Raw genomic sequence first — 21,087 nt, forward strand, 5'->3', positions numbered from 1 at the left:
GCTTGGGACCTACCACTTTTATTATTGTTTATAAGAGTTGATACTAAGGACCCAATTAAATCGTTTTATATTTGGCATAAAAATTCTCGTTTTATGTAGATTTAGCCCTCAAGCAAAATAATGGTACGGTCCCATGTTAGCTCCGCCCCCTGCCACCACCACCTGACGCTCGAGGCTCATTGGCGTCTTCAGCACTGTCGTCATCACGTGGCTCCGGAGGTACAACCACTCCCGGGTTCACGCCTTTCGAGCTTGCCTCTCGGCCTCCCTGTTGCTAAGCGGCCTTGGATACCTGGCTGCAGGATGCTGGGCGGTGTTAGGTGAAGATGGTGGTTACTGGGCCTCAGGTAGGAAGAGCTGCAACTGTCATGGGTTGGCTGGGGCGGCCTGGCGCTGGCGAGGGTCTCGCCGGACTGTCCTGGGGACCTCTGGGCCAGTCTTATGGAAAATAGAGGTCATCTTGGGTAAACTGGACATATAGGCCTGAATCCGGACCCTGGGCTGGGTTCGAGTGTCCTTTGCCTCCTGCTCCGTGGATTTTCAGTGGTCCTGCTGGGTATGAAAGAACATTGGAGAAGGACTCATAACAGCTTATTATGCTCATCCCCTTTTCCTAGAAATACTGCTCTTCGGAATCTGTTCTAGAGTGAAAATAATGGCAAAGCAGCAGTAAATTCCAGTTATATCACAGTTATATCTGTGATGGCACAGAATTGAAGATGGCCATGAAGCCAGTGGTTCAGTTAATTATGACTTAACCGTGCGACAGACTTTGAAGACTTTTCCTGTAGGGAACTGGAGAAAGCAGAATAGAATATTGTATACACGCACAGGGATGGGGTGAATCATGAAAAGATAGCTGTGGTGGGTTCATGGGGGCAGTTTTTGGTAACCTGCCAAAATAATTTTAAAGTTAAACTGCAAAAGTCAATATGTGAGACTAGCTAGGAATATCTAAAAATTAAGAGTAATAACGGGGATTAGCTCTCCACTACGACCAGAAATTATAACGTGTAAAGTGACAGTAATTAAAATAGTATGGAACTGAGCAGAAACTTACAGTCAGATAGAATATATCATATTCAGAATGAAATCCAGATATTGGTAGATGATGTTGTAAATCAGCATTGAAAAGTTGGATTGGTGTCAGACAGCTTTCTAGTAAAAAACAACAAATTCATTTTGAGCACCAACATAAATTCCAATACCAAAAATTTTAAAAATGACATAAAAATACAGGAGGAAAGCATCATTGGGTGCATTAATCTTAGCATGGCAAAAACTCTTCAAAATGTATCATACAATCCAGAAGCCCAAAAGGAAAAGATGAAAACTTTTGATTTTATAAAATGAAAACCTCTGTATGACCTGCAAAATTTAACCAAACCAAACCAAACAAACTCCCATAAGCTACATCTAAAGACAAATAAATTTGTGAAAGTATTTGTTGAATGATCGATTAGAAAAATATTAAACCCAATAGAAGAATAAGGAGAGTGCATGGATGAGAAAATCAGAAGAAATACAAGTGGCCAATATACATAGTGAAAGATGGCCATTCACTGTTTGAAAGTGCTAATTAAACAATAGTGGGGGATGCCTATCTTAGAAGAGATGAATGTGATTAGAAACAGGATAAGTATGAGCGGAAGTGAAAATTACAACTGTTTGGAGGGCAGTATGGAAATAATTTAGTCATTCAACAGGTAGGAATTTATTCTACAAATATGAAAAGTACTCAAAGACATGCTCATGCTCATCCCTGGCTGGTGTACTCAGTGGATTAAGAGTGGGCTGCAAGTCAAAGGGTCACCGGTTTAATTCCCAGTCAGGGCACATGCCTGGGTTTCGGGTCAGGTCCCCAGTGGGGGTCATGTGAGAGGCCCCATCAACCGCACATTGATGTTTCTTTCCCTCTTTTTCTCCCTCCCTTCCCCTCTCTCTAAAAAATAAATAAACCTTTTTTTTAAAGTCATGCTCAAGGATGGTTGATATTTGCAGCATTGTTTTACTACCAGAAATTTTGAAAAAAAAGATGTCAGTCTGTATATAACTAGTTAAATCAATAATGGTACATCCATAAAATGGAATATTGTGCAGCAGTTTTTAAAAAATGACGCCTATGTACCAATATGGAAAGGTGTGAAAGATACAGGGTTAGGTGAAAAAAGTGTTGGAAAAGACTGCATATGATATGATCCTGTTTCATAAATACATCTGTAAGTTAATGTATGTATACAAAGAATCTAGAAGACCATATGCCCCAGTTAACAGTAGTGAGCAGTGCGGAATCATGGTCTCCCTCCAGGGCAGGGTGATGGCGGGGCAGCGCCACGGGAGTAGGCTGGTCACTAGCGTTGGCCTTGGGTTTCTGCAGCTGTGAGTCTGCATTTTACTCTCAACCTTCGAGAACTGCAGAGANTCATAAATACATCTGTAAGTTAATGTATGTATACAAAGAATCTAGAAGACCATATGCCCCAGTTAACAGTAGTGAGCAGTGCGGAATCATGGTCTCCCTCCAGGGCAGGGTGATGGCGGGGCAGCGCCACGGGAGTAGGCTGGTCACTAGCGTTGGCCTTGGGTTTCTGCAGCCATGAGTCTGCATTTTACTCTCAACCTTCGAGAACTGCAGAGATTTCATAGGTAGGTTGCAGCTTCACACCCTTTCTCATTAAATTAGAAGGAATAGACTATTTTGTTCCTTTTGGGGTGTTTTGGAATATTTTTTATTGTTTCTTTTTTCTGATCCCTTCTTTTTTCCATAGGTAACCATGGAGAAAGAGCTGCGGAGCACCATTCTTTTCAATGTGTACAAAAAGGAAGTCTTTACCACCACCAATGGCTATAAATCCATGCAGAAGCGACTTCGGAGCAACTGGAAAATTCAGAGGTGACCTTGTGAATTGTTTTCCCTTCCAGATAATAGCCTGCTGGTTAAAAGTGAAAGTCTACTTTCTTATGTAAGACAGATTGTGTAGGTGGGAGAGCTCAATACAAAGATCATTCAGAAGTAAATAAATTATTAAAATATCTCTTTTGAAATGGGCAATTAGCATATTATCAGCTTGTCCCTAAAGTCACAAATAAAAAATTATAAATGATACATATGCAACTTTTTAAGAGGTTAGAGGCTTTTTGCATATTTCAACTTGTGTCAGTTGTACAATTTAGAGAAAGGGAAAATGAGAATATTTCTCTATTTTTGTAGATGTGTAGTTTTTCTTTCTTTTTTTTTAAGATGTAATTTATTCATCTTTAGAGGGGAAGGGAAGGAGAGGGGGAGAGAAATACCAATGTATGGTTGCCTCTTGTGTTTCCCCTGCTGGGAACCCGTCTGCAACCCAGGCATGTGCCCTGACTAGGAATCGAACCTCAGTCCTCTCTCTGGTTTGCAGGCCTGCACTCAATCCACTGAGCTACACCAGCCAGGGAGATGTGTAGTTTTTCTTAGTGGGGAAGGATACATAATCATACAAGCTAGTAGGAGAGCTGATTGCAGTAGTGTTGGAGGATTCTCTATGCTCTAGCACAGTTTAATTTGACTTATAGGAAGTATCTGAGCAGAGGCCAGTAACTCAGGTGCGAGCTTGTAGAGGGGATTCCCACTTTGGGAGAGCGGCTAGACTGGGTACCTTTAAATACTTTCATCTCTGGGCCTCTATGGCCCCTCTTTTCCCATTCAGCCTAGAGACTAATATGGCTCACAAATTGGTTTAATTATGGATCTAACCCTTGCTTTTAAAATCATATTTGTAGCTTAAAGGATGAAATCACATCTGAGAAGTTAATTGGGGTGAAACTGTGGATTACATCTGGGCCAAGGGAAAAATTCACTGCAGCCGAGGTAAGAAATACCCGCAAGCAAGAACTATGATGAGGTGGTTAGGAGCATGGGCTCTGAAGTCCTGGACTTGAATTCTTATTGGTCGCTTACCTGTTGCCTTAAGGTGATGACTTCATCTCCCTCTTGATCGTCGAATTGTTGAGCTGATTAAATGAGTTGATGCATGTGAAGTGTCGGACCTGCACTGCAGGCTCATTCAGTGTCAGCTGTACCCCTTTGCCATGTTTTTGCTCTGAAAATAGGGAAGTCCCATTTTAAATTAAACCATTTTGTATTTCATTTCATGGAATAGACGAGACCCAGAACACACATACCAAGTGGCGTAAAGAAATTGGAGCCCTGTGCCCTGGCAGTGAAAAGAAAACTGCACCTCGCACAGCCAGGTGGTCCCTCAAAATCAAAAGTGGGGTTACGTGAGCCGACAGTCTCACTTCTGGATGTACATGTATCCCAAAGAACTGAAAGCAGCATCTCAAAGAGTTAGTTATTTGTACATCCACGGTTACGTTATTCCCAACAGCCGAAAGGTGGGCGTGACCCAAATGTCTACCAACAGGTGAGAGGATAAACAAAAAGTGGCGTGTACGAGGTCTGTCCAGAAGGTATCCAGCCACGTATCGTGAAAAATAGAAACATTTATTGGAGAAGATACAAGAAACATTGCACATAGGGCAGTGATGCCTTCTCAGTCCTCTTCAAAGTAGGCACCTTGGGACCTCACACAGTTGTCCCAGTTGCCATCAGCTGCCCTGTCATATTTTCCTAAATCTCATCAATGGTCTGAAATCTCTTCCCTTTCAAAGGTGATTTTAGTTTTGGGAAAAGCCACAAGTCACAGGGCACTAAATCTGGGCTGTAGAGGGGCTGAGTCACCTGGGTGATTTGATCTTTCACCAAAAAACTGCATGAGACATGATGTGTGAGCGGGTGCATTGTTGTGATGGAGCTGCCAATCACCAGTTGCCCATAGCTGCGGCCTTCCGAATCATTTGAGCAGTTTTCGCAGAGGAATGTTCAAGCTTAACGCAGAATTGGATACAGATTTGTTGCTCTACTCGGTCATTTTGAGTGGGATGGCCACACAGTACACGTGCCTTGGGCTCACGTGCTCATTCAATGGCGTCTACTGCCCCCACCAACTAGTACAGTGTAGTCCTCATCATTCACGCATGCGCATTCCAGTTCACTCTCCTTGGCTGCCAGGCTACATCAATGTTGTACAAACTGTTCTCATTATATTAACAATGGCTGGACTCTTTCAGGATAGACCTTGTATATACAGTGATTTATTATTCAGTCTTAAGAAGGCAATTCTGATACATGCTACAAAGTGAATGAATATTAAGGGCAGTATGCTAAGTGAATAAGCCAGTCACAAAAAGACAGATACTGTACTATTCCATTTATATGATGTACCCAGGGGAGTCACATTTATAAAGAGAAAATTAGAATGGTACTTGCCAGGGGCTGGGAGTGGAAGAGGGAAATGTGGAGTTGTTTAATTGTAGAGTTTTGGTTTTGCAAGATGAAGAGTTCTGTAGGTTGGTTGCACAACAGTGTGAATGTACTTAGTACTACAGAACTGTACACTTAAAATGGTTAAGATGGTAAATCTTATGTGTATTTTACCGTAGTTAGAAAAACATAAAATCCAGAACCCAGGAAGAGTCCACAGAGAGTTGGAGAAGTGCCTTGGTACCCAGAGAGGGTTGTGGGGAGAAGCGGGTGAAGGCAAGGTGAGGGCAGTGTGGCCCTTGCACTGAGGCAGGTGAAGGTCTCCTGCTCTTACTTTGCGGGGGAGCACGGGAGGGGGTCTACAGGGCAGCATTCCTGTTGTCCTTTTTTTCTTAACCTGATTGCAAGGCCACCTCGTCCGGTGGCCAGCTCCCTACCCAGCGAGGCTCTGAGGGAGACGCTCACCCAGTGGTAGCGGCCTGCAAAGGAATGCTTCGTTGCTTGTCAGGCCTCAGCCTAACGCCAGTGTAGTTTCTCCCCTTCACCCAGGGAAGACGGAGGAGTGACCAGGTCTTGGCCAGGGAGCAAGCAGCCTCATGAAAGAGAGAGCATCCAGGGAGAGGTCAGAGACCAGTGCCTGGGGACATTTGGCACTGTCTGGAGGCCTTTCTGGTTGTCAGGAGAGAGCAGACGCAGTTGGCATCTCGTAAGTTAAGGAGCAGGGTTGCTGCTGAATGGAGGAGGCCGCTGAGCTTCCTTTAGCTCAAAGTTTCCCGCTCTGATTTGCTCTCTAGGTAGTCAACTTGGAAAATATCCATTCAGTTTGATTATTTTGGAGCTTTGTGTTTATTTATTTATTTTAATTGATTGGCTTTAGAGAGACAGAAGAAGGGGAAGAGAGACAGACAGACATGAGTTGCTGTTCCACTTGGTCATGCACTCCTCGGCTGGTTCTCATAGGTGCCCTGACTGGGGGTCAGCCTGGCGGCATTGCTGTGTCAGGGCGGCGCTCTGACCAAGTGAGCTGCCTGGCCAGGGCTGCAGCTTTGTGTTCAAAGACAAGCTTGGAAATGCTACATAGAGAGGACACTTTATATTGTCTTACGTACGTTTATATTTAAGTGCCACATAGTTTCAAAGTGTTCACTTTTCAGGAAGTAAAGGTTTTATTCATAGTGTGTTAGACAGAAGTCTTTGAGCACATTCACAGATTGTGTTTTCCTTCGTGCAGTTTGAGGTCCTGAAGAAATACCTGGACGGCGGTGGAGACATCCTGGTGATGCTGGGAGAGGGTGGGGAGTCCAGATTCGACACCAATATTAACTTTCTCCTAGAAGAGTATGGAATCATGGTTAATAGTGGTAATTATTGTTATTAATTTAACAGAAGCAATCATTTCCTATTTACTATTCATATTGTAGCCCTGTGGGCTGACTGGGACAGTGGCCAGAGCCTTGGGCTGTGGGGGTATGTGGTCTGGTCCTGTGGCCTTACTCGTACTCTGGACCTTCTGGGTCTGGGCGGCTTCTGTTTATAAGTGAGAGGGGTAGGACTAGAGTTCCTTTCAGATTTAAGTCTCTAATACCAAACTTCTAATGTGAAATGCGCCTTCCTCTGTTTTCCCCTTAAAGATGCTGTGGTTAGAAATGTATATTATAAGTATTTCCATCCTAAAGAAGCGCTGGTTTCCAATGGAGTGTTAAATAGGTAAGCATGTCGAAAGTAGAATTGTCTTTATAAATGACTCATCTTTCCTACGTGAGTCTTCCCTCATCTCTTCTCCCACATCCTTCTCACTAGCCCTTCTTTTCTCTTTTCCTTTTGTTTTCTATGCTTTCATTGTATAATTTATTTTACTGTATTACTTCTCATCCATCAGTTTCTATTCCTCCCATCTTTTGAAACCTCACTCCACATTCACCCTTTTTTCAGTTGGAATACGTGCACTTACAGGCAACAGCAAATCCTATTCGAATGGGATTAAATGATAGGATTTATTGACTCATGCGATTGAAAAGCCCAGGAGTAGGACACGTTTTGGATGGGGGTTAAATGGGCACACAGGGCTGCAGTTCCGCTTCTCTGTACTTCTCTTGGGTCGGCTGTCCTGGCTGTGTAGGCTGAGCAGGTGTAATGGTTCTCAGAGTCACCGCCACCCGCCGCACCATCTCGGGAAGGAGGGTGTGTGTGCCTCGGTCCCAGCATTCCCATCAAAAATGGTCCCGAGACTCCTGACGGGTCACTGTGGCAGAGGGCAGAGCATGTCCTGATGGCATAGCTAGGTCATTTTCTCCACCCCTGGCACCTGGGACGAAGTCAGTTTTTTCTGGTCACTGGAGCCTGAAACATAATTTACAGGCTTTGGGGAAGTGGGAAATGAGTACATGAGGGGACCACGTCAGGTGCCCTCTGTGAGCTTCTCCCTGTATTAAAAATGATTCGTTCTACACTTGAACTTGCTACTTAAACCCAGGTGCTCCGCTGGGTCGATGATACAGAGTCTAGAATACTAGACTAGAATATGGGTTGAGTATATGGACTCTTCCCTTAGGTCTGAAGAAACAGGAACTGATCCTCATACTTTAATGTTAACTCTGGCAAGTTTTCCAAAAGAGGTGTAGTTGTGTAGAGGGTGTATACCTTCAGTTACCGAGAATTGTATCTTGAACAAGTCTGCAAAATCCTTGCATCTAGATTGTGCTACTAATGAGCGGAGTGTGGAATTTCTAAATTTTTTTAGTTTACGAGATTTTAATTTTTTTTCCAAGGGAAATGAGCCGAGCTGCAGGGAAGATGGTGCCTGGCATCCTCGACGAGGAGGGCAGTGGGAACGATGCCCAGTGAGTGTGTTTTCTGAGGCTGCCTGCAGAAAGGGCCTTTGTTGCTCTGAAGGGTGTTCTTTTCCCGAATGGAGAGCTTTTGATTACGGAAGTGATTCTCACCCAAAAAACAATTCAAACGGTTCAAAATATATGATTGTCTAACCACTATGCTGAATACCCTTAAACTGATACCAGAAATCTTCAATGGTAAAAAAAAGAAAGCAGAAGCAGGTATTAAAAAATGTAGGTTTCTGCCCTGGCTGGTGTAGCTCAGCAGATTGAGCAACGGGGAGAACCAAAAGGTTACCAGTTTGATTCCCAGTCAGGGCACGTGTAGGCCTAGGTTGTAGGCCGGATCCCCAGTGGGGGGGGCACATGAGAGGCAGCCATGCATTGATGTTTCTCTCCCTCTCTCCTTCCCTTCCCTTCCCTTTCCTTCTCTCTAAAAGTAAATAAATAAAATCTTTGAAAAAAAATAGGTTTCTATCAAGCCACACATTAAAGGATTTTGAAGAAAATATAAAAAAGAATAGATTTTTTTTCTGAAGAAAAAAAAATAGAAGACCTTCACTATAAATCCATAATAATAATAATAATAATTGGTCTTAACAGTATGGTATTTAGGTTTCTAGATTCTTTTACATATATAATGACTAGATAAAATTAGATTTATCTCAATTTATCTAACCTATTATAGAACATTTAGGTAATTTATAATATTTTTGTTTATTAAAGATTTTATTTATTTATTTTTAGAGAGAAGGGAAAGGAGGGAGAAAGAGAGGGAGAAACTGAGAAACCTTGATCGATTGCCTCTCACATGCTCTCAACCGGCAACCTGGCCTGCAGCCCAGGCAGGTGCCCTGACTGGGAATCGAACCAGTGACCTTCCAGTTTGCAGGCTGGCACTCCACTGAGCCACACCAGCCAGGGCAGTATATGTAATATTTTGCTTTAATAATACCATCTAACATTTGTCAAGCACTTGCTGTGTGACTGGCATGTATTACCTCACTTAATCCTCACAACAATCCTATGAGGTTATAGACAAGATAACAGATTAATTAACTAAAGCTTAGTTAATAGTTACTAACTAAGTTACTAACTATGATTAACTAAAGCTTAATCATAGTTTAGTGACCGAGCTACCCAGTCTGCTCCAGGGCCTGTACTCTTTAACTTCTTTTCCATGTTGTTACTGTAAATAACAAAGCACAAAGTGAACATCTTTGTGGGTACAGTTTTTGTGCACTTGTGCTAATGTTTCAGTGGTTTAGATTTTTAGCATTGGAATTTCTGGGTCAAAGGTCTCCCAATTGACGCTTTGCCAAAAGTGCTGCTTGGCCAGCCTGCCCTCCGGGCCGTCTGTGGCACGGGATGGTCAGAACACACCCTTTTCTCTTCCGGAGCCAGCCTGCAGCATTCTAGTGAAAATGGCATCTCTTTATTCTAACTCCAACTTCCTTGATGACTAAGTGGTGTGGCCTCCAGGGTCTATTGGCTGATTGTACTCTGTGAGTTTCCTGTTTACCGCTTACTTTTCTGCTGATGGTCTGTCTTATTTGTAAACCCTCCATGCACTGCAACTATTTTTCCCAGTTTACATTTTTATTTTGGGGTACTTTGCCCCACAAAAGTTGAGTGCTTTTATGTAGTTAAAGCATCTTTCAAAGCTCTAGAATTAAAGTAATTTGGTACTAATGCAGAGGTAGTCGAAAAGTAATAAAACAAATTAAAATTGGACCAAAAATATAAATGGAGGGTTGGGATTATTTTATTGCAAAAGTGACATTCAAATTACTGAGGCATGGATGGCATCATTTTGGCTAACCATTTGGAAAAACATTTCCATTTTCACACCATACCCCAAAATATATTTCAGATGGATTAAAATTTTAAATATAAAAATATAAACAAAAAAAAAGAAAAGAAAATATAGGTGAATTTTTGTGTGTGATCTTATAGTCGGGTAGATCTTTCTTAGTATGAAGCCAAGGAAGGTTATACAGGGGAAAATGTCTAACAAAGTATACAATAGAATTAAAACGTTGGCATTCAGAGATGCACCGAAGCACAGGCATGAGCTTTGTATTAGTTCATCCAGTTCGTGTAGGTAACAGAGCTGTAGGCTTGGAGTTAAAAGGAGTTAAGAAATTCCTGATTTCACATTGTCACCAGAAAGGGACCTGGACCCAGAGTGGGTCTGCCTCAGGCCGGCCTGTAGTGTGTGGGTTGACTTCCTGCAGGGAAGATGTCACACCAGCAGTCCAGGTGGTTCTGAGAGTTCGTTTGTTAAAGCTGGGGACAGTGAGACAAGGGAGGGCTTGGGATAGAAGAAGCAACAGGAGAGAGCCCGGGTGGGGGGCTCTCCTTTGGATCTCTAGCAGCGTTACAGGAAAGAGGTGGGCCACGCTGGGCTGTGTGGACTCACTGAGAAGTGAAAGTCACAGGGACAGAAGTGAGTCTGGTGGGGCTGCCATTAGCTCACTGAGAAGTCCGAGAACAGGGGCCTTGGAGATGGGTTCAGGCTGAAGCCCAGGACGAGCTGTCATTGTTCCCCTGCTTGCACGTCTCCCGGGGCCCCTTAGAGTCTAGGAGAAAAAAGTAGAGGCGCCCACCTGAGAGGGGAGAAAGGTGTGGGTGTGCTCCAGAGAGAGCCAGNCAGGAGAGAGCCCGGGTGGGGGGCTCTCCTTTGGATCTCTAGCAGCGTTACAGGAAAGAGGTGGGCCACGCTGGGCTGTGTGGACTCACTGAGAAGTGAAAGTCACAGGGACAGAAGTGAGCCTGGTGGGGCTGCCATTAGCTCACTGAGAAGTCCGAGAACAGGGGCCTTGGAGACGGGTTCAGGCTGAAGCCCAGGACGAGCTGTCATTGTTCCCCTGCTTGCACGTCTCCCGGGGCCCCTTAGAGTTTAGGAGAAAAAAGTAGAGGCGCCCACTTGAGAGGGGAGAAAGGTGTGGGTGTGCTCCAGAGAGAGCCAGCTGGGGCTTTGTGTTGAGGGTTTTGACCTGTTTTCTAAAGGGGGGAATTTTAGGGGAGGATCTCAATAGAATATTCATCAGCTTCCTGCTGATGCACCAAAATGAGATTAGTTCCCTAGAATTCACCCATTGTTGGGTGTGGTTGGTACAAATGGGGCTAATTGGATTTCTGGTATCTATCTACCTGAATAGGGTGATTTAAACTGTGGCCCTCTGGCTGGGGAGGGGAAGTGTAAACCATTTCCTCCTAAGTATCCTTGGTTTGGGGAAGATGGGATTTCGTAGATGGCTGCAAACTGCTTGGACTTTAACTGGCCCTGTCTGTTTCCCTGTCCACTTCTGGCTCACTGACCTGGCTCAGTGTCTTACTTGCAGGGTGACCTAGGACAAAGTGACTCTCGGCTTCTGTTTCTGTACCTGCAGTGGGACCAGTAATAATCTTACGAAGTTGCTGGGAAGCTCTAGTGAGCTCATACCTGCGACAGCGCTTAGTGGTACAAGGAAGAGTACCTTGCCTGCTGTTGCATTACTGCTTCCTTGGAAATTGTGGTGAGGGGCAGATGGCTGATGGCTGGTTTTTTGTTTTCCGGTTGACCCGGAAGCAGAACAGCCTCCGGATGGGCTTTGAGATGTGGGCAGTCAGTCCTACCTTGTGCTTTCAGGTGTCCTGGCTTCTTGGAGTCACATACGTTCATTGAGCCCAGTGTCTTATCCTGTCCCTTTCTCCTGCTCTCACTTCTGTAGCCACATTGCCTGTGTCTCAGTTCCTTAGGCAGGCTGAGTTCATGCTCCCCTTCGGGCCTTTACATATTTGTACCCTCTCCCAGAAAGTTCTTTCCCCAACTTTTCACCCAGCTAATCTTACTCATCAGCAGTTTGTAAAAGGAATAGGTGAGACTTTACCGAAAGAATGGGGACAACTAACACTGGAAAGAAACAATTTTACATGTAAGCTAAAAAGAATTTTCTCATGGCCTAAGGGGAAAGGGAAGTTAAACTCTTCATAGGAAACTGCCTTGCCCTCCAGCCTTGCAAGTGTCTAACTTTATGCTCCAGTTATTTATTTATTTATTTACTTATTTATTTGGAGATGAAGGGAGGGAGGAAGAGAGGGAGAGTTGCCTTTGGTTGGTGCCCTGACCAGGGACGAACCCCAGCCAACTGAGCCACGCTGTCCAGGGCTATGCTCTCGTTTTAACCTTCCCATTTTTCTTCATTCTGAGAGCTCTTCCCTCAAACAGCTGCCTTTGCAGAGCCCCAGCTTTCTTTCTGTGAACCCCTCGTCCCTCCCGCACGAGTTGGCTGTGCCCCAGGATCTACATCCTGCTTCCCCCGTCCCCACACACCCGCTCCACGTGTACTGTGTCTGAATCGAGCTGATTCACTTGGGGCAGCGGGAGGGGAGGAGGGCTCCACTGCAGGCCAGGGCGGAAGTGTCCAGGTGGGGTAGACACTCGCCTCCGTTCACCTGAGCATTCACCTAGTACCACGCTCTTCTTACGGAGGCGTTCATTCTTAGGGAAGGGGCCGGGCAGATCTCTGAGGACGGGGAAGACATTGTACAGGGCAGGCGCACGCAGCGCCCCAGTTCCATTCTTAGATGAGGCTCCCCGTCCTTCCCCTCCGTAGGGGCTCCTTGAGTTCTGACAGCTACATTCATGGGCACATACAATTGTAAATGTACATTCATTTTCTTAAAGTGTGTCATTGAACTCGTAGCTAGAGTTATACCACTTTTTGTGTTAACAAACCAAAGCTGTGAGGAAATTTTGTGTTTGATGGTGAGTTGCTGAAGAAACACTGAGATTATCTTGAAAATGTTTTTATTCAATATTTGGAAGAGGTGGAGTGTTTCTTTAATGTCTTGCAGGGCCCTCACCTTTGTGTACCCCTTCGGTGCCACACTGAGTGTCATGAAGCCCGCAGTGGCCGTTCTGTCCACGGGCTCCGTCTGTTTCCCGCTCAACAGACCTATCCTGGCCTTCTACCACTCCAAGGTACAGCCCTTGCTAGGTAGGGTGGGTGTGTTGTTTTATTTCGGAATAGTAACTCTACTTCACCATTTCTAGAGTGATTCCATGTATTTTCTCACTGCTCTACATGACAGTGTTGTAAAGCAATATTTCAATTATCTACATTTTATTTATGGGGTAATTGATGGATTCAGGCCTAAACAGAGTTTTTATCAATCTAAATCCACAGCTTTTTCACTATAACATGAGGCTACTTGTACTCTAACTCTTAAAATAACTTTTCATTCTGTCTATGACCGTGGCCTCTCACGTTCAGTGTAAGAGAATCTGTTCAGAAAAAGGTCAAGTTAATAGACCAAATAGCACAGAATTGAGGGGAGGGGTGTGGGGGAGGTGGAAGAGAGTGAAGGGGCGATAAATGGTGGTGGAAGGAGACTCAACTTGGGGTGGTGAACACACAGGACAATACACAGGTGACGTCTTACAGAATCGTACCTGAACCCAGTATAATTTTATTAAATAATGTCACCCCAATAAATCCAATGAAAAATAAAATTTAAAAAATTGCGCAGAATTGTGCTGCCGTATTTTAGTTCAGTTTATCCCGGGAAAACGTATCAGAAGACTGCTCATCCAGTTCTCGTTCTGGAAACCCCACAAAACGTGGGGACAGGTGGTCCCAGGGGACACAGCCCTCCTCACTGTGGCCCAGCCTTGCCGCTGCCTTTGGATCCCTGTTCTGCTGAAGTTACCTTCATCCGTCCACCAAGACACAGAATTCACCAGCTGACCTTTTAGTTTCCCCCCAGAGACCCAGATGTCTCTGCTTCCTCACAGTGCTGATTTTCTTTGTGGGATTTAGGTAATATTACCTTTCCCTCCCATACTAAGTAGCTCTGACCTCATTTTATCATGACGTAAGTATCTCTGATATGTTTGCAAAATGATGCTTAAACTGAGTTCCTGTAGCTGTTACAGTGGTCGTTCTCTCCCAGACAGCTGGAAACCTTGTTGTAAGATTAAAGTGTTATTAAATGACCGAAGGGTTGGTTTACATGAAGAATCCGTTTATAGGCACAACACTAATGAGACACTATTTTAAGGGACTTTTGGTGGTTGAACTATAATTACTTGGTTTCCTAACTGCACAAAGATTTTACTTGGCCTAGTCAGTGGGATTTGGTGGAGCGGAGACGAGGCACAAAATTTTGTGCCGAGTGTGGTGGCGCTTCCAGAACTCGGGGGGCTGCCCTCTGCCCGCTGTCCCCCCCCCCGAAGGCCGCGTCATCCTCCTCCCAGGCTTTCTGTTCTGCCTCCTAGACCTGACCAACACTCTTTTTAGTCGTTTTTGTCGTATTAGTGATCTAATAGGCAAAACCATGTTGATTTGTTTAAAATCCTGATACTGAAGTATTTTTTGTTAACTTACTTCTTTTGTGACTTTTTCATGCTTGTGACCAAATACTGTTTTGGTACTTGAAAATGTCTTCAACTCTCTTTGGATTTATCTTTTTATTTTCCTTTGAGGTTATGGTCTTTGTGTGTAAGATAATAATAGGGGAATGCCATAGAGCCAATTCACAGTGTCTTTTATTCAGGTCAAATAGAGCATGGAAGTGTCTAACCTGAGAAGCAGGTGTTGCTCACATATTGGTCAGGGCAAGGCAGACGTACAGTCCTTAGCTTACCCAAGCTCGATGCCTGTGTTGGCAGCCAAGAGCTGTTTCATGCCTGGGGCACATAAAATTAAAAATAATGCAATAGAATGGAATTAGAAGCAGATTGGAAGGTGGTTATTGCATAGTTGGTATTTCTAGACTTAAACTCCTGATGAGAACTGGCACTGATTTGTATTACCGTGTACGGAACTCTGACGACAAGTGTTTGGAAACTCGGATGTGTGCGGTGCGTCTTGGGGTCAAGAGTATCTGACACTGCTTTGTCATCCGCAGAACCAAGGTGGGAAGCTGGCAGTGCTCGGCTCATGTCACATGTTCAGTGACCAGTACTTGGATAAAGAAGAAAACAGCAAAATCATGGTAAGCCTTTCTCCTTCATTACGTCGATGTACAGTGTGTTAGGTGTGATCTTCACGTCATTAAAAATGTACTGCCCCATTCATCTGTTACCCACGGCCAGCTGTTCAGAGCCCATCGCGTGCCACGTGCTAAGAATGCAGAGTTGAGTCAGGCATAATCTCTACTCTGGGACTATATAACACAACGAGAGAGAGCGTGAGAGACCAAGACGTAAATCCAGAAGAGTGTGCCAAGCATTTCTAAGCATGTCTGCTTGGAGCGGGAGCCGACCCTGGGGAAGTGGTGAGGGACAAGCCTGGTCAGGGTTCGTGATTAAAGTTCAGGAGTCTGAACTTTGTGCAGGAAGCCTTGGAGAGCCCTGGTGGGGTGTTGAGTAGCCCTGGGCACAGTCAGATCTGAGTTTTAGAAAGAGCCCCTTGTGCGGTGGGTGGAGAGTGGAAAGGAGGAGGCAGGCAGCCTAGGGCCAGTTCAGGGGCTGGTGAAGTCAGCTAGGCAAGAAGGGCGGGGACCTGAAGGAAGGTAGTGACGGTGTGAATGTGAGGGGAGGTATTTAGGAGGGGTTATGATAGGACTGGTCACTGGCTGATAACGGAGGGAGGTGCAGGCACGGCAGTTGCTTGGCAGAGTGGTGTGAAGGGCCACAGACCGTGTGTGCCAAAGCCGTACATTGATGTGATTCCGTTGAGCACTGTCCTGCGAAGCAAGGGGTCTCTGGTGTGATTGCCAGGCAGGGCACATGTCTGGGCTGCGGGCCAGGTCCCCAGTAGAGGGGAGAGGCGTAAGAGGCAACCACACACTGATGTATCTGTCCTTCCCTTCTCCTCTAAAAATAAATTAGTAAAATCTTTTAAAAGTTATAAATTTCCTATAATAAAAGTGATATTATAGTGAGTTTTTATATGATTTCACAAACAGAAAGGTGGCTACCCTCATTTGAATCACTGGTTCACTTTTTCTTTATTGATAAAATTCTGTATTTCTGCCTTCAGCTTTCTCCAATAACCAAGTATGTGATTCCAGTTTTATTTTTTAAATCCAGGATGTTGTTTTCCAGTGGCTTACAACAGAAGACATTCACCTCAACCAGATCGATGCGGAGGACCCGGAGGTAGGAGCTTGTGAATCATTAGAAAAACACTTTAAAATGGAACCGGGTTCACCTTCTCAACACCACTTCCGACAGCTCCAAGGGAATACTTGTTTCTTACTTTGTTGGACAGATGGCAAGGTGTGGTGCTCTTGGAGAGGTGAAAGCTATGTGGTAAAAAATAGTAGATGCTATCATTTATTGGCGTGAGAACCTCTGATTATATGTATATAGTCATTGGAATTTAAAATGTGGTCCTTGGCCCAAACTTTCAAGATCAAAATACGTAGGGAAATACTTCTTTCAGAAATATGCAAGCTATAAAAATAATTTTTTCACGAAGAAACAAAGATCATCTGAGTTGAAATTTCATTTATTTATTTTTAGAGGGAGAAGAAGGAAGGGAGAAAGAGAGAGAGAGAAACATTATTCAGTTGCCTCTGGCAGGCACCCATCTGGGGACCTGGCCCGTGACCCAGGCATGTTGTGCCCTGACAGGGGATTGAACCGGTGACCTTTTGGTTCATGGGCCTGTGCTCAATCCACTGAGCGATGCCAGCCAGGGCTGAATTGAATTTTTAAGCTATAATTTTGTTGCCTTTGGGAATAACAATCCTGAAGGCATTAGGACAATATTTCTCAGACTAGGGAGGGTGATACACACTGGACTGGGAACCAGTAACCTTGGGCCTTAAGCAGGTTGTGTTTGTCCTTTTTCATCCTAGTTTTCTAGGGAACACTGATACCTTTGCTGTCTGCCTCACAGGGTGATTGTGAGGCCTGAATTCATAGATGGAAATTTTTTTATTAAACTAAAAGGTGCTGTGCACCTCTGTAATGCATTAAAAGAAAACTTCCGTAATCACTGTATACTAGACACTATATACCATACATGTCCCCCCGAACCACCTTATCTAAGCTTCACAACAGCCCTGGGAGGCGGGTGGTGGTAAACTCATTTTACAGGTGAAGAAACTAAAATTCTGTACGATTGCCATGTACCTCAGTTTCAAACAAATGTGGAGCCAGGCCCCACCTCCAGGTCTCCTGATTCAGCTCTGCTCCTTACCCTCTGAAATGCCAGGAAAACGATTTCCTGCGTGGGCAGCAGGAGGTGGGCAGAAGGCACTGAGAAATGGTGGCTTCCCCTGATTGCGTCTGCCCTCAGCTGAAGACATGGCTGCCCAGGGGCTGACTCAGGTCAGGAAACAGAGGGGTCCCATGTCTAAAGCATTCAGTATATGGCTGTTTTGCTTAAATTCCCCCTGAAAAGTGATGGAAGCCCCCAAAAGAAAGGAACTGGGGTACAGCCAGGAATTCGCTTTTCTGATCTCAGAGGATGCAGCTCTGAGTGGACAGACCTCTGGCAGCCGCAGACCCGAGTCAGAGTGTCGTGGGTCGAGGGACACAGCCCTGAGACACTGCCTCTGCTCCTGTTCTGGGCGGCTGCCTGGCTTCTGCTAAGTGTCTGGCATTCTTGTTTTCTAGCTGAGGAAACTGAGGTAAGTAAACTCTGGAAGGTCCCACTTACGTGAATACCTGGCTGAGCCATTCTTAATGCCACGTCAGCCCGGTTCAGAGCCTGTGCCTTTGTCACTCACACATGACACTGGACTGGTTTGGAAGGGACGCATCGGAAAGCCAGAGGAGTACAGTGTGGTTAAGCCTTTCTCTAAAACCGTGCAGGCTAATGTGTCTCCCAGGTGCGAGTCCTGGCGAGACCAGGGCTTTGTGTTGTAAGGATTCAGAGAGTGAAGGGCTGCATCCGGTTGGTAGCATTGCAAAATAAGAAATTCTGAAAACCTGAACTTCCTGTGATTTCAGATCAAATCTTGTTATATCCAAATGGGTTTCAAACCCAGACAGTATAGTTCAGTTTCAAACAATGTGTAAGAAAATCAAATGGCGGCTCAGGAAAGAGTTGAAGGAATTTATGTAACCAGTTTTAACCTCAAAATCTGCGAGGAAGTCATGAAAGCCAGTGGCCTGAGGAGCTCCCACGTTTCCTCTGCGCACGTGAGGCCGTGCAGTGTTCCAAGCCGGAGCCCGTGGCAGGCCTCTGCGCAGAGACGAGGGTTGGCCCGGACCTACGGGTGGGTGAGCTGCCTGGCGCCAATCCCCTTGCTGCGTCCTGACACAGTCCCTGCCCTTGATATCCCTCTCACTGTCACCCCACTGTCACTAGGGGTCGGAGGCTCAAACAGCCACCTGTTGCAGGGAAGAGTGTGACTGGTGTGCTCCCCCCTTGTTTCTTGTCTACAGAAAGTTTGAGGAGGGGGTAGTTTCTGGCCTTTGGGACGGATGAAAAAGGGGAGCCTGTTGGCCTTTCCAGAGTGCTCAGGTGTGTCTCCTCAAGTGCGGGCGCTGGAACTCGGGGGACCGTCAGTTGCAGGTGACTTCAAAGGACCGGTTTTCCACCATCACCAAGTTGGCCTTGTTAGAATCAAGGCCAGCTGCAGCTCAAAGGGCCATTAAGGAGAGTTCTTGTTGCCAGCATGCATTTATTTCAGTTTAAATTAATTTTTGACTCAGTAACGTGTTCACATAGTTTGGAATTCAAAAGCGTATACAATAAGTAGTCTTCTTTCCCTCCTTCCCCAGCCACGTTGCTCCTCCCTGCGGTGACAGCAACCGTAGCAGTTTCTGGTGTGTGTAGATACACTGTCCAGCGCACACTGTCCAGCTCCGGACTTTTTAGAATTACCAGTAGGACTTAGAGGTGTTTCCTGTTTATACATAGTTTCTTTCTTTGTTTGTTTTTTGTTATTTTTTAAGATTGTGTTTTCCCTTGTTTGTGCTGTAGTATGTTTAGCCAGTTTCCCATTGCTGCGTGTTTAGGTTTCCTTGCTCTTTTACTGTTACCAACACCCAGCAGCGCCATCATGGAGGGCTCCCGGCAATGCCGGGTGCATGTCCTTGGCTGGGAAGGGCTGGGATCTAGTGTCCAAGTGGGGGGTCCTCGGTGCTGGGGCCACCGGGTTCGCACGTGTGACAGGAGAGAAAGCAGAGTGTGTGGCCCCAGTGCTGGCAGGTGGGTAGATGTTGTAGTGGAAGCTTGTGGACTTTCTTTTGTGGTTGCCTCTGTTTTCTCACTGCACTAGAAAATAAGATCATCAGCTAAAAATAAAGAAGAACCACTTTAGATGGTTGAAGTGACAAAAGGAAAGAAAGTATAGGAGAATGGGAAAGCGGGTGGACTGGGGGAATACTACTGATTGCTGAGCACTCAAGGTCAGCGATCGTGAAGTTAAACGCCGACCGGCCAGCACGGTGGTAGGCGCTTCTCCAGCCGTGTTCCGTGGGGTGACTGCCAGCATGAGAAAGTGGACAGGTGGATTTAGCCAGCGCTGGGGCCGAGCCAGGGGACTTGCGTTTCTCTTTCCACATAAAGTCAAGGTTTAGTTGTCAGTGATCGTGAATAGTGGCAAGAGAATATAAATATTGCAGATTTAGACCTGAGACACAGGTGACGTGACAGGTTGAATTCTCGTTTTAGCTTGCTGAACGGAACTTCTTGTGGCTTTCAGATCTCCGACTACATGATGCTGCCCGACACAGCCAGCCTGTCAGAGCGGCTTCGGGTGTGTCTCCAGGAGGGCGATGAGAACCCCCGGGACTTCACCACCCTCTTCGACCTGTCCATTTACCAGCTGGATATCACCTCCCTCACCAAGGTCATCAAGTCAGTACCCGTGGTTCTCTGGGCTGCACTGCTCTCTGTTCTGAGTGTTTGGTTTGGAAACGTGAGCCTGGGCGCGGGGCTGGGGGTCACGGTGAGTGTTTTGTGCAAAACATGCTCTCAGCTCCATGATGAGGTCAGCAAAGAGAGCAGGGTACCGGGAATGGGCATCGGCGCAGGGGGAACAACCTCCATGCTGTCAGCCCTCACTGTGTTTCAGGTGCCATGTCAGGCACTTAGGGGGAGCAGCTTGTTCCGGTTTGCCTAGGATTTTTGTGGTTTTAGCAGAGACAGTCCCACGTCCCAGGCATCCTCTGGTTAAACCCAGGTGGTTAGTCACCCTCTTCCCCTTAATACTGTCAGTAGTCCTCTGAGTTACCTGTTTTGTTTCCAACTGAGGAAACAGGTTTATTTTGTTTTATTTAGAGAGCTAGGAGGGGTGGTGGGGAGAGAGAGAGAAACATTACTTGGTTGCATCCCACATGCACCCTGACTGGGGATCGAACCCACAACCTAGGCATGTGCCCTGACTGGGAATCGAACACCCAGCTTTTTAGTGTAGGAGACGATGATCCAACCAACTGAGCCACAACAGCCAGGACAGGAAACAGGTTTAAAGAGGAAGGGTATCTTCCCAAGGTGGGAGCCGGGATTTCAAACCAGGCTTGAATGACTGTCGAGCCAGGGCTCGACCCCGTTTCACTGTCCACTTTGTTGGTTTCCATCCCTAATGACAGGCACAGGGGCTAAAACTTACGAGTATCTTTGGCCTGGCGTGGGATCCACATCTGGATAAACCAAAGGCTGAGGGTGCAGCCCTAGATGCTTGTCTGACTTCCCGTCCTCGTGTTCTCAGGTTCATCGAGGGCAGAGCTCCTGCTGTGCTGAGCACTGTGCCTGGAGAGTGTGGTTTTATGGAGGGGACCGACGAAAGCTGTGATACACGGTTTTTACAGTAATGCTAGGCAGGAAGTACAAAACTGGAGGTTGCGGGCGTAATGACGAAAGATAATTTGATTCTGACTGGGGTGAGCAGGGAAGGCTTTATGAAGGAGGGGCCGTTTTACGCAGGCATTGATCATTTCAACAGACATTTCCTGGGGCCTTGGGTCTGCTGGGCACTGTGCTGGGTGCTGCGCTTTAAGGGGTGGGAGGGATTTCAGAACGCAGGTGGGGATGTTGGGAGCGAACATTCTGCAGCAAC

The 21,087-nt window shown here is 45.8% G+C and overlaps 1 protein-coding gene across 1 annotated transcript in view; it reads left to right on the top strand.

Moving 5' to 3' along the window:
- Position 1: 1 nt before the first annotated feature.
- IFT52 (intraflagellar transport 52) overlaps positions 2 to 21,087 on the top strand; it is a 28,289-nt gene continuing 7,203 nt past the window's right edge. Inside the window, exons 1-10 of the mRNA XM_037044100.1 lie at positions 2 to 347; positions 2,769 to 2,893; positions 3,760 to 3,847; positions 6,534 to 6,663; positions 6,934 to 7,009; positions 8,071 to 8,142; positions 12,976 to 13,102; positions 15,031 to 15,117; positions 16,157 to 16,225; positions 19,732 to 19,886. Coding sequence (XP_036899995.1) covers positions 327 to 347; positions 2,769 to 2,893; positions 3,760 to 3,847; positions 6,534 to 6,663; positions 6,934 to 7,009; positions 8,071 to 8,142; positions 12,976 to 13,102; positions 15,031 to 15,117; positions 16,157 to 16,225; positions 19,732 to 19,886 — 950 coding nt within the window. The 5' untranslated portion in view covers positions 2 to 326. The remainder of the gene's footprint in view (positions 348 to 2,768; positions 2,894 to 3,759; positions 3,848 to 6,533; positions 6,664 to 6,933; positions 7,010 to 8,070; positions 8,143 to 12,975; positions 13,103 to 15,030; positions 15,118 to 16,156; positions 16,226 to 19,731; positions 19,887 to 21,087) is intronic.

The sequence above is a fragment of the Sturnira hondurensis genome, unplaced genomic scaffold, assembly GCF_014824575.4.
Source record: "Sturnira hondurensis isolate 20B ecotype Veracruz unplaced genomic scaffold, ASM1482457v3 Scaffold0004136, whole genome shotgun sequence".
Taxonomy (NCBI): domain Eukaryota; kingdom Metazoa; phylum Chordata; class Mammalia; order Chiroptera; family Phyllostomidae; genus Sturnira; species Sturnira hondurensis.